Consider the following 12,500-nt stretch of genomic DNA (forward strand, 5'->3'; position numbering starts at 1 on the left):
CTAAATAATAATGTGACTTCAGTGTCTGAGGCAGAGCTGAACTGTCGCCCTCTAGTGGAGACGACAAACTCCACAATCTAAAGTTCACTAACTATAAAAGACCTTTAGAACTTTACAGTTTGTCATGAATACAATTGGATTGAATGGTAAAAAACTACTGAAATAGTGTAATTTTATGTCAAATTATTTGCTAAATTTGTGGATTTAAATCACAAACCTGTGAAAAGCTTCACTTTGATAATCCTGCTTCCTGCTGATGTAAATGTTTTCTTCACAGGACACCGCGGCGTCAATAAAGGTTTAATTATTGTCACAGGATATTAAACACTGACAGACGTGTGGGAATAAAGTTTAAGTGGCATTAAAACAAGTATTTCTGCCTTTAAGCTTCTAAATCAAAACTTATTACGATTTTAAAAATAAGCTTATTGTGCTACAATCCCACACACACACACACACACACACACACACACACACACACACACACACACACACACACACACACACACACACACACACACACACACACACACACACCACACACACACACACACACACACACACACACACCACACACACACACACACACACACACACACACACACACACACACACACACACCACACACACACACACACACACACACTCTTTAATACAAAGAAATCATTCCATTTAGTTAACAAAAATATTTTGGCGAGGGGAAACAAAAAAAAGGTATTAAATGTCTGAAGGATTCGCAGAGTTGAGGTTTGAAAGATATTGTAAATGATGAATATGTATAAGAGACTGATGGTAAACATTCGAGGGCTTCATTGTTACATCTTGTAATGCTCTTGAATTATTGCTTAAGTATTTGGTAAAGACGTGTGATGTGGGTCGAGCCGACTCGTCCTGCGGATGTATCGTGAAACATCTGATGCATGATGCTGCGTCTGTGTGGATGTTCAGCACGCATCCATCATGGAAGCTCGTCTTGTTGCAGGAGCATTACAATAACTTTAACTTTAACATAACTCCCATGAGGATTTATGACCGAGACTTACAGGAGACAAATTTATAAATAACTGAAAATCAAAGCTTCAGCTTCAGATATCCACAATGTCAGTCTCCAGTATGAGTCGAGCTTCAAAAACACACTAGATCCTACATTTCCCATAATGCACCACAATAGCATCTTCCAATAGAACCAAGTCTTTCAAACTCCACGCCTCCAGTTTGCAACAACTGATGACAAAGACCGTTACTCGCTTAGTGTCAACTTGAACTTATTGTACAGTTGTAGTAATATGAAATAAGAAAGCTGATGTTTATAACGTCGGACACTTTAACTTGACTGAGCAGCGTTCACTAACAAACACTTTAAAGTAGAAACATGTTTGGAAACGTAGCATTTTATTCAGAAGCATTTTTATCAATTTATGTTGTAAAACTCAGGAAGTTTAAATGAACGGAGCTCCGTGTCCTGATTTATCAGAGCTGGTTGTGTGTTTATGAGAGTTTATTATAGCAGAGTATAATAACCCACAGTTAGTAACTCAGGCACTTACCATTTACTTAAGCATTAACCAGAACCCCCCCCGAAGTGTATCTGAGAGTTTGAATCATTCTGCTCGTTCTGTGCAGACTGCGGCCACGGCTGAGACGTAGTACGGTCCCTCCCGGAGATAACTCTTCAGACGGATGTAATGCTGGCTGCCCAGGATCTCTGCTGCCGTCGATGAACCCACCAGTGACCTCACCAGTTCAAACTTAGCATCCTTCGCATCCTTTGTCTGACCCGCAGAGCGATCCAAAACAAACTCCATGAAGCTGGGAGTGCTGATCATTAACTTCTGACCCCACAGCTGAGTGGAAATGGCCTGAAACACACACACACACACACACACACACACACACACACGTTTATACAGGTCATTAAAGGTCAGTGACACATGGCAGTTAGAAACAGCTGAGCACTCACAGTGAAGATGCTCATGGCTGCACAATGCAGCTCTGGGAACGGCTGCGTGCTGATGGTGCGGATCATCTCCATGGGCTGGTTAGACAAAAGGTGGAACCAGGACTCAGTCAGCGCCAAGAGGTCTTCTGTCTGCTGCTCGGGCTGCAACAAAACATTATAGATAAAATAAATTAAGCTGTTGTCCTCCTGACGTTTGCACATCTGATTCCTGACTGACTGTGCAGCTCCAGAACTTGATTTGAATACATGTTTTAACTCTATCCAGCAGGTAACTTCTTCTAATTGTGTTCATGCAGAATACATTATTACTAAACATATATTGTAAATCTAATTTCCTCAAAAACAACTTGAAGCTCCGCAGCCGAAGGAGAATTTTGTGATTTACTCTTTATTGACCCCGTGTTCGGACATATTGGGCAAACGGTTCTTCTTATTTCACATTTCCTCCGCCTCAATGATGGAGGAACCCGTATCGGCCTGAACACACGCACCTGTAGAGTGAGGAGTTGTGATATGGCGTCCAAGCTGCGCACTCTGAGCTCTGTGGCTCCGGCGCTGGCGTGCTGGCTCATTCTTAAAAGCACAGCCTTGAACTTTTCCCCTGAAGACACAGAGACTCATAATTACAGGAAATATTAACATCTGGGAGGGGGGGGGGGCATTGCTCCTTTGGCACTTTTAGAATTTATTAAATAAAACCTGGGAGAACTTCAGCAAAAGAGAACACGCTGACCTGTTTTCTGAAAGACCTGCTTCCCCTCCACAGTAGCTCCAAGTAAGCCCAACGTGTCCAGAGCCACGCCGATCATCGCAGGGTCCGGGTCCAGAGCCATCTCAAACACTTTGTTCTGGAAGATCGGGTACGTTTCACAAACCTGCTGCGGGCTGTCCATAATGGCCAAGTTTCCAAAGAACTTCACCAAACCTGCAGGAGTAAAACTCACAATGTAGAGGGACCGAAACACGCAGCTTCAAGTGTTGTATTAAATACAGAGAAGTGTCTCACCAGGAAGGTAGAGGGAGGAGAGAGAGTCAGTCTCTGCTCCTCTGATCATGTTGGACGCTTTGTCCATTATACCCTGCTGGGCCAGATACTTGCGGCCATGCTGAGTCTGAGCGAGAGAGGTCACCATCTCAATGGCTGTGGCTCTGCACAAGAAGATCACACATTTACAGAATGATAGAAGACTCATCAAAAAAGGAGAGACTTGTGAAAGGCAGACTCGCATTGCAATATAGAAGTCTTGCAGTAATCATATGATTCATCTTTTACCGGATCAATACATCCTTTCCTGTGAGTTCTCCAAGCAGCTGAGCGATGAAGCTGCTCTTGGCACAGTAACCGAGGGAAATGGGAGATTTAGACGAGATTTCCACCACCAGCTGCAAGAAAAGTCTTCGTTAGGGACTCGACTCGAGACCTGTTGTTGTTGTTGTGTGTGTATTAATACGCATTACAGACACTTTAATATAAGTGCCCACATTCCTGCTATGATTATCATCTTTTCATCTGATTCCATCAGAATAATGTACTTTGTGACACACAAACAAAGTTGCTACTTGAGCCACAAAGCGACACACCTCATATATTCTGTATCTGATGATGTCACTTGTGGCCATCACGTCCTTCATAACCTTCAGCAGGTCGCTCTGGAACAGTTTGTCTAAGCCCGGCTTGGAGTGACTCAGTTTGGACAGCGACTGGATGGCCTGGAAACAAAACGATTACGGCACCCACAGTAGATTCATCAACATTATTACAGGGATACGTCAGCGCTTCAGTCCTCACCTGCTTGGCCACGGCCATCTTCTCTTCTCCAATGCAGCGGATCACCGCTCCAAGAAGGTCGTGGTTGTTGAGGATTTCTGTGGCAAGCGTCGGGGTGCTCCACGATTCTCCCAATCTGAAAAACATAAACATTTCAGAAGGTCGTGTGTGTGTGTGTGTGTGTGTGTGTGTGTGTGGCCTACCTGCGTCAAGGCCAGTATCTTAACGGTTTCATTCGGATGAGTCAGGCCTCCCTGCAGCTCCACTCTGTAGCTCTGGGCCAGCGCCACGGGGCCCAGGGACATTAAGATGCGTTCAAGGATGACCACGCAGAGATCAACCTGCTCCCTGTGAACACAGCTCACGTCAGTGACCGCTCAAAACACTTGATTTGTCCCCTGAGGACAATTTGAAAAATAACAAAGACATGAAAATGCGAGGATAAGCTGTACACATCATGGTGATAAATATAATGATATGAGATGATATTAGTGCAAACAGAACTTTATATATTATATGTATATATATATACACTGTACGTATAAGGGTGGTTTTATAATACAGGTGCATAGTGATTTGATCAACAGTTATGGCTGCAACTCTTTTATCAATAAACTAATAACTCATTTGGTCTTTAAAATGTTAGAAATAATGCACCATCAGTCACTCAGAGCTCACACTGACATATTCACAATGCACACAGTTATTCCATCCCAGTAGACTTAGAACACCAGCAAATATTCACATTTAGAAGAGGTAGAAGAGCTGATATATCTGCTTTAAAAAGATGTGTTTGTGGCTCTGCAGTTTAAGTCATTGTAAGCTCTTCCACCTCCAGATTGGATGAAGTGCAGCAGCCTTTCTTTCTGCACTATAAACAATGATTTGGGGGACTGTGTGTAAAAGAACAGTTTCTGCTCTGCTTTACACGTGACCACCTCCGAAATAACAACATCAATAAGGACATTTGAGTTTTTAATGCAAGTATACAGATGTAAAGTGTCAGTGTCCACATCTGTGCTGTAGCACTGTAGTAGTAACTGTTAGCCAGTTAGCATGCTAACAGCTAGCACAGGTAAACTAGCCCCTTTCAGCTAGCTATCCAACAAACTATCGACGTGAGTCTTCCAGGTAAATCAACTTCCTGCGACACTCACATGACATACTGACAGCTGACTGACTCAGCAGCTTGCTAACAATGTAAACAAGATGTTTGGTGATGAACCAACCTGTCGTCTGAGTGCAACAGAGAGAAGATCACATTGAAGCGCTGGCCGCTCACTGCGTCTCTCAGCGCCCGCAGAGGGATCGATAATAACGCCGTTTTTAAACACTGGAGCTCTTCGATTGGATCTTCAACGCCGGAGATTTCTTCTAGTAAAGTCTCAATAGAATCCGCCATGACTCTCAATGTTTGGGGAATCCGCCGACTTCTTCTTCTACGTCATAAATTACGTGGTTGACGCCCAGCGCTATGACGCACTACCGCCACCTGCTGGGCTGAGTGGGAGGCGACGTGTTAAATATTAATTATACTCTTGTTTTGTCTTTCCCTCCTCTCTAAAGTAGCCTATATTTATCTTTCTATACCACGTTACCCTCAGCTCATAAATCCCTTGTTTGTCATAGAGGAAATGCAAATACTAACCACAATTGGGGCAATACTTACTGTTCTTGTTAACATGTACATGTTAATATGATCACTCTCAATTTGAATATACAGTAAGCACGTATATACTGTATTAACTGTCAAATCCACTTACATCATGTATATAAAACAACCTGTTACACTAATCATCCCACTCTGCACTGTTGCATTGTGTTGAGTGCATCTACATTTAGAGCAACAAAGTCAAAGTCTTTGTTTGCGTACACACACTTACTTAAACCTATCATTTCTCAACTCAACTCATTCAATCGACACATTTTCCCCAATTGTGAAACTGTACAGTTTGTTTGATGCAGCCTTTGTATGTGCAGTGGGTGTTTCCACATTCATCTGCTGAAAGGAGGAACGTTTTCTCCTTTCTCACCTTAAATCTGAGTTTAACGCACGTACGTCATATGTACTTAAAACATGTCTGGAAGGGATCCTTCATGTCCTTGTGGATCAAAATGTTCCTTCTCGGTGTCATTAATGTTGCATGCATGATGCAGGACACACTCCTCTTGATGAAGCATGTGACTCGGGTTTGGGGTGCAAGGTTACCTGCTGCTAAAGTTTCATGTAAGTGGAAACCCTGTCTGTCAGCAGTTATTGTTGTTGAACTACAGCGGGAGGTCCTCTGGCCACAGACAGCAGCACACAGAGAAACAACAAGGCAGGTGTCATGCAGGTACAGTGTTGATTATTTGCAGCTTCTGAATTATAATGTAAGTGTTATTGGCTACCTTTATGGTGATTCGTAATATGTCTTTTCCTGTCTCATGCTCCAGTGTTCCCTGTACAAGCTGCGTACCCACCAGTGGTGTTTCCTGCTCTTCAACGTCCTCCTCTTCCATGCACTGTTGTTTGGGGCAGACTTTGTCGAGGAGTACCTCCTGCAGCCCACGCCGGGGGTCTACACTGATGGCATGGTTGTTGAAGTAAGAGAGAAAGCAAGGAAGCTAGACCTGAGCAACGCCAGGGAGAACATATCCCAGGCCTACCCCATCACTAACCCTGATGCCTGCAGAAACTCTGACCTCTTCCTCCTCACTCTGGTCTTCAGCTCCACAGCTAACATCACCCAAAGAGATGCAGTCAGGAGGACATGGGCCAACCAGACGCTCATCCAAGGCTTCCCAGTGCGGACACTGTTCTTCTTGGGATCAACTGAGACTTCCGCTGCACAAAAGGCCCTCATGATAGAGTCTGACCTCCATGGGGATATGGTGCAGGGTCATGCGGTGACTGACTCGTCCCTCCGTGGTCCAACAGAAAGGACAGTGCTGGCCCTCCGCTGGGTGATCGCCTTCTGTCCTGTGGCACGTTTTGTTCTGCTGACCAAAGACTCTGTGTTTGTCAACCTCCCCGCCATTGGAGGCTATCTACTCGGGCTGCACAGGCACCCTGAGGACCTTTATTTAGGGAGGGTGATCCAGAGAGACTCGCCTGACAGGGACTCCAACAGTCCTGGCTACCTGCCCCCGGCGCTCTACCCCAACAAGTACCTGCCTGAATACTGTGACGGGACGGCTTACGTTCTATCCCAGGATGTGGTCCGAAAAGTGTACGTAGCATCGGCAGCAGTCCGTGCGCCTGTGCCAGCTGATGTTTTTGTGGGCATTTGTGCTCAGAAGTCTGGTGTGGCACCGACCCACAGTGCCAGGTTCTCAGGGGAGAAACATATCCACTACAACGCCTGCTGCTACCGCTATCTGTTCAGCTCTGCAGGAATGGAGAGCCATGAACTGGATGAAGTGTGGGCAGACCTGGGGCAGAAGGGGGGGATATGTTCACTGATACAGACCTACAAAGGTCTGGTGACCTGCAAGGCCCTGACGTACCTGGATAAACTGCCCTTCTTCAACTCCAAGGGCCGCGTCGGATCACACGGTTGATTGGGTGTGTAAATAAGTTTGTTATCCTCGTGCACACGTGTGCCGGTGTTTGCATTTTGCCTCTCAGTATTGTTGTGTTAAATTCTTTGAGGAATTACTCAGATCTTTACTTTACTTTAAAGTAGTAATATTACAGTGTAGAAGTACTCAGTCACAAGTAAAAGTCCTGCAAAATCTAACCTTCCATTTATGTTGTATTATTGAAGTAGAATTATTGATGCATTAATGTATTCATCACTTTGATGTTGCAGCTGTATTATTACACATGCAGGTGAGTCACAGTCTGCCCACACAGTCCTGAGACGACGTCTGATCAGGGAAATAATGGAGAACAACTGTGTGGGCGAACATTTAGTGTGGAGACAAGGAAGTGAATCTGTGGTACAATATGAATTCTGCCACGTAGGTCCTTTTTAAAAGGCACCTTTGGTTAAACTCTTGTAAAATAATGTATTTAATCTGACCTGCGTTTGATACATTTGTGAATAAAGTATGAGAGAATCAAGTCAATCTGAAGATATAGTCCTATTTATTTCATCTGCTAGGTAAGCAATGTTTCCTGTTGTCAGATACATTTCAATTTGTTCTAGTATTTGTCCAACCTGATGGTATTATTTGATACATCAACTCCAGGACAAGATGCAGTTCTCCAAACACAAACACAGCGTATGAAGGACATCTAGTGTCCAACAGGAGGTTTAGCATCTGAGCCACATACTGTGTGTTGGCCTCAGAGTTCAGCCTGTGAGGAAAACTCACAGAAAGGCTTTGCACACATCACACTATAGAATATTGATGAACAATCAATTAACAATCAATAAACAGTTACCAGAATTATCATAAATGCTTTCAGCTTTTTAGGTATTAACTGAGAAGCCTGAGAAGCAAGGGAGAAAATAAAAACATTTTCTATTATTTTATTTATTTTATTTTATTTATTATCTGATCTCAGGATAATTTTGTTGTTGCAATACCAATTTGGGCCACAAGAGGCTGAAGTGCACCACGACCCCGTAATCCAAACAGGACTAACAACATCATGTTTTAATTTCTCCACACACTCCAAACACAAAGTACATATAGTTTGTCTTAGCAAGTTGCTAAAACCTTATTTTGACAGAAGAAGAAGAAAAAAAGTAATTTATAAACATTATCCTGACAAACACTTTAGAAAAAGTATCACCAGAAATAGTTTCCTCACTTGCCTCTCAGGGCTTCTGTAATTAACATAAATGTGTTAAATCATTATCATTACAGTTTTAGACTGGAAGGTGTGAGCATTGGTACTGCAGGAAATAGAGTCTGGCTCACTTCCATTTTATTTCACGTTCTTTAAATGCTGCTCAAACTGCTGTTTATCTCCCGACATTCCACAAAAGGAAAGTTTGGCCTCGATCCCACGACCGCGAGCTAACCAAACAAAAATGTTTGTGTGCTCCACAAACCTTTTCTCTTCCGTTCCACTGCCAGTGGTTCACACTGCAGCGCTCTACTCCACCTTGGCCAGGCTCCATTGTGTCTGCAAAGCTTTCCCTGGCTGCCTGTCTCACCTCATCAGGCCGAGGTATTCAAAGAATAACATCTCAGCATGTCTATAATCATTCTGGCTGGTGACCAGTCATAGCAACAATTTGTCTGGCATACCATCAGTGTAAAACCGGGATCGCTCACCGGGATTAATCTGGATTAATTATCATCAACACCTTCCATTCATGGCCTCAGCACCACATGATCCCTGGACCTCTTTACCTGGTCTCTGTCTGTCAACTGGCCCCTTGATGCTTTAGTTTTAGACTGTTTATGGTCACTACTATCCCACTATAGTTTATAAACAGGTCTTAACTGGAAACTCTGTTGGAGAGGATATTTGTCAAGATCAAGAAACTGTAGAAGAAGCTCAACGCGAAGATTTTCCGTTATAATAAATGTGTTAATTCACTATCTATCACCTAATGAGGCAACACAATGGTGATTGAGGCTGTGGCCCACTGATGAAAGCCTTCGCATTTGCAATAGTACGAACTTGATGTCTGTGGCGACAGTTTGGATCTCTGCGAAGTGAGAAACAGAAATACACCTGCAATCATGGCTTACAGGGAACAAAAGATCTTTGCGATTGTAACTTTGAGGGAATAGTTAACACACTTATTCAGCTCTAGTTAGTCGAGAAGGTCGATGCCACTCACATTTAATATAACGCTACAGGAGATAGCGTAGTTTAGCATATGGGAGCAGCGTCCGAGGGAACCATCAGAGGCTCCATGAAGTCACTAGTCCAGCATTTAACCCCTCATAAAACCCCAAGTTGTCATTTCTATTCTTCAGTTTTTGTCTGGATTAAGAGTCGTGCTCCCAGTTTTTATGCTAAACTAAGCTAACCATCTCCGAGGTTCATATTTGACGGTCAGGTGTCTTCTTGTCTAACTCGCGGCAAGAAAGCAGATGAGTGCATTTCCAAAAATGTCTAACTACTCCTTTGAGTAGTTGAAGTGTCGGTAGTGCAGAACATCTACACTGTGGTCCATAAGGTTCAGAGAAGGGTCTGACTTGTGGCCTTGTGTCCACACTTACAGAAAAAAAATATACTTTACTTAAGACCAAAACTGCTACTGTGGAAAAAGTTGCCAAAACATTTGTGAGTGCAGATATTCTTTACACAAAGTCATCAACATAACCTACTGGCTCCAAAACTGTGTCGAGGTCTGGAAGGACTTTCCAAGAGAAAGTGGAAACAGGGTCTGCAGAGGGGGAATGCCATCAGACCCCCCCCCCAAACCACATGTACACATCAATACATACACACACACATACATACACACTCACTCATAACACAGCCTGCAGAGATTGTTAATGTGAGGTCGAGGGGTCGGTAAACTGCATGTGGGTGGTGCAGCGCTCTAATGAATGCCTCCCCTCAGAGACACGCATCTCTGCAGAGAAGGACTCATCAAACCAGAGAAAAACGGTTTTATTTACACGCACAAAACAAGTGTGGGGCTCCACAGCCTCTGATTTACAGCGAGGGTCAGTGCGAGTAAATGTCCCAACTGATGAAAGAAATCAGTGTCTGTCATTTTAATTTAGCATGTTTGTGCACATGTGTCATTCGTGAGAACATACAGTGTGCGTTCTTATACACGAGTGAACAATCTTTATAGATTCTGGTGAGTTTTCGTGTTCAGATCAGAGGCTCAGTGTTCCTGTGGCCCTGTAGCCCACGTTCATTTACGTAGAAGCAGCAACCTCAAGGATAAACCCTCTTTTTTTGACGACATCTGTGGTTTCTTCTCCTTTCCCTTTTTGTAAACCATAATCTTTCCTATGAGGTTTTAGTAGCTTTGCCAAGCCAGTAGTGTGTGCCTCTCGTACAGTGCAGTTGCCTTTGACTTTGTGTGTTTTAATTATACTTTCTATAGCTTTTGGCTGTTCCTACTTCAAGTTTTTGTTTTTCGAAAAATTACTCCATCTGGATGAAATTAAGTACATTAAACATACATTCAGTACAATCCTCTTTGTAGCAGGTCTGTTATACACTAGTGCAGCTGAAGGCTTAGTATTCTCTGTGCATCTATATTAACAATTCTGGCTGTACAGGATATATTAAGTCTGGACCCTGAGTTTATAACTGAACAGAAAATACAGCCAACTCTCAGGGCCGTAGCCAAGATGTGCCCCAAGTTCCCCAAGCAGAACAATCTGGCCGTCTTCCAAACTTTGTAAGAGTTTTATTCATGCATCTGCATCCAAACACAACCAAGTTCAGTGTAAACTCGACTACAGCCATGCTAGCTGCTCTGTGAGGCTGCACCTGGGCACAGCGCGTTACGACTCGGACACAGGGAAGGAAGACTCAAACGCACGACTCCAGACACAAACGTAAAGTGTAAAAAAAAACAATACTTTGCTTCAATAAATCCGATAATTAACTCAAAACGCTCACTAGGAGGATATACACACGTCTTGATACACTGGTACTTGCACATGATATGACAAGACAAACTGGCACAAGACAAGGGGAGACAGGACAGTTTATACAAGAGGTGAGTGGGAACAGGTGGAAACAATCAGGTCCGACGCTGACGATGGCGGGAAACCACACAAAGACAGGAAAAATGAAACAGGAAGTGACAAGACAACATGAAAAACTCAACAAACTCGACAAAACATGACACAGCGTTGCTTTGAGCTAAATGCTAACCATAGCACGCTAATATGTGCGTGTACAACATCTTACTTTAGCATGTTAGCACGCTAACATTTGTTAATTACTTTTAACTTGCTAATGGTGTCAGGAGAAGTCATTAGGATTCATGTTTGTACAATATTTCATGGCAATGCAGCCTGTAGTTGTTTCAGTCGACACCCACTGACAGACCGACACTGACATCCCCACAGCCACGATGCTAGCATGGCCAACAAAATCAAAATCATTTGAATAAATATCTGTTAAGTCACTATCTATCACCGAATGAGGGAACACAATGGGGATTGAGTCCATGGTCTTACAAACCGGGTGTCTAACAAGCGGCGATCCCTGGGGAGGGACGTCCTTAGAGAGAAACGTAGAGCTTTGTAACTTCAAGTCATTAGGCTACACTCTCCACAAGTTTCCAGAAATACTACCAAGGCCCCTGGTGTCCTTGAATGTCCTTCACTTCTCTTACACATGTGGCAGGTTCGACTGTGGTTGGCTCCTTTTTAATCAATGGTTTGGACATTTGTGTGCAGTCCGTTCAAAATGATCTTTTGCTAATCGCTTGTACTAGTGTAGTTACTCCAGAAGTCAGTGCTTCAGTGAGTGATTCATCAAAGGGATGCTGGGTGGAGACTTATATATCAGATCTCATGTTATTAGAGGCTTGTACTGTATTTGTTGATGTGCCCTGGTGTGGTGATGTGGCCATCTTTCTCTCTACTACTCATACACTCACTGCCAGATGATCAAGATATCTGCAAACACTAATGCTCCACTGTTCTCCTTCAGCTTCGAGCTTTACAGCGAGTTTCACTTTGTATGTATGAAATGAATCATCTTTACAGGGATGGTCAGAAAGAATAAAAATGAATTAGTTTAACTTATTGGTAGTTTATTTGGATCTCTAGTGCACTTCTTGGGGTCCATATTAAAATATAAAGTGTATTTATGAAAAAAAAACACTATGTAAGATAAATGAAACAATTTTTATCAAAACACATGCCACACAGTTAAATAGATTTAATACATTAAAT

The 12,500-nt window shown here is 43.2% G+C and overlaps 3 protein-coding genes across 3 annotated transcripts in view; 2 read left to right on the forward strand and 1 right to left on the reverse strand.

The window, feature by feature from the left end:
- Positions 1-1,371: 1,371 nt before the first annotated feature.
- On the reverse strand, positions 1,372-5,210 carry psmd5 (proteasome 26S subunit, non-ATPase 5). The gene is given in 11 exon segments (XM_029444751.1): positions 1,372-1,859; positions 1,961-2,101; positions 2,452-2,561; positions 2,694-2,885; positions 2,967-3,109; positions 3,234-3,343; positions 3,542-3,670; positions 3,750-3,833; positions 3,835-3,864; positions 3,932-4,076; positions 4,958-5,210. Coding segments are annotated over 11 exon segments (1,515 nt in total). The 5' UTR covers positions 5,131-5,210; the 3' UTR covers positions 1,372-1,601.
- A 945-nt stretch (positions 5,211-6,155) lies between these two features.
- On the forward strand, positions 6,156-7,271 carry b3galt9 (beta-1,3-galactosyltransferase 9). Its single transcript, XM_029445207.1, has one exon. It carries the CDS (start codon positions 6,156-6,158, stop codon positions 7,269-7,271), a length of 1,116 nt encoding a protein of 371 aa, XP_029301067.1.
- Positions 7,272-10,937: 3,666 nt separating this feature from the next.
- The window catches only part of LOC115017041 (collagen alpha-1(XXVII) chain A-like), a 57,691-nt gene continuing 56,128 nt past the window's right edge, over positions 10,938-12,500 (forward strand). The window contains exon 1 of the mRNA XM_029445208.1: positions 10,938-10,987. Coding sequence (XP_029301068.1) covers positions 10,938-10,987 — 50 coding nt within the window. The remainder of the gene's footprint in view (positions 10,988-12,500) is intronic.

The sequence above is a fragment of the Cottoperca gobio genome, chromosome 12 (assembly GCF_900634415.1).
Source record: "Cottoperca gobio chromosome 12, fCotGob3.1, whole genome shotgun sequence".
NCBI lineage: Eukaryota > Metazoa > Chordata > Actinopteri > Perciformes > Bovichtidae > Cottoperca > Cottoperca gobio.

Coding starts and splice junctions, on each gene's coding strand:
- b3galt9 (XM_029445207.1), top strand. CDS start 6,156: ATGCTCCAGTGTTCCCTGTACAAGCTGCGTACCCACCAGTGGTGTTTC.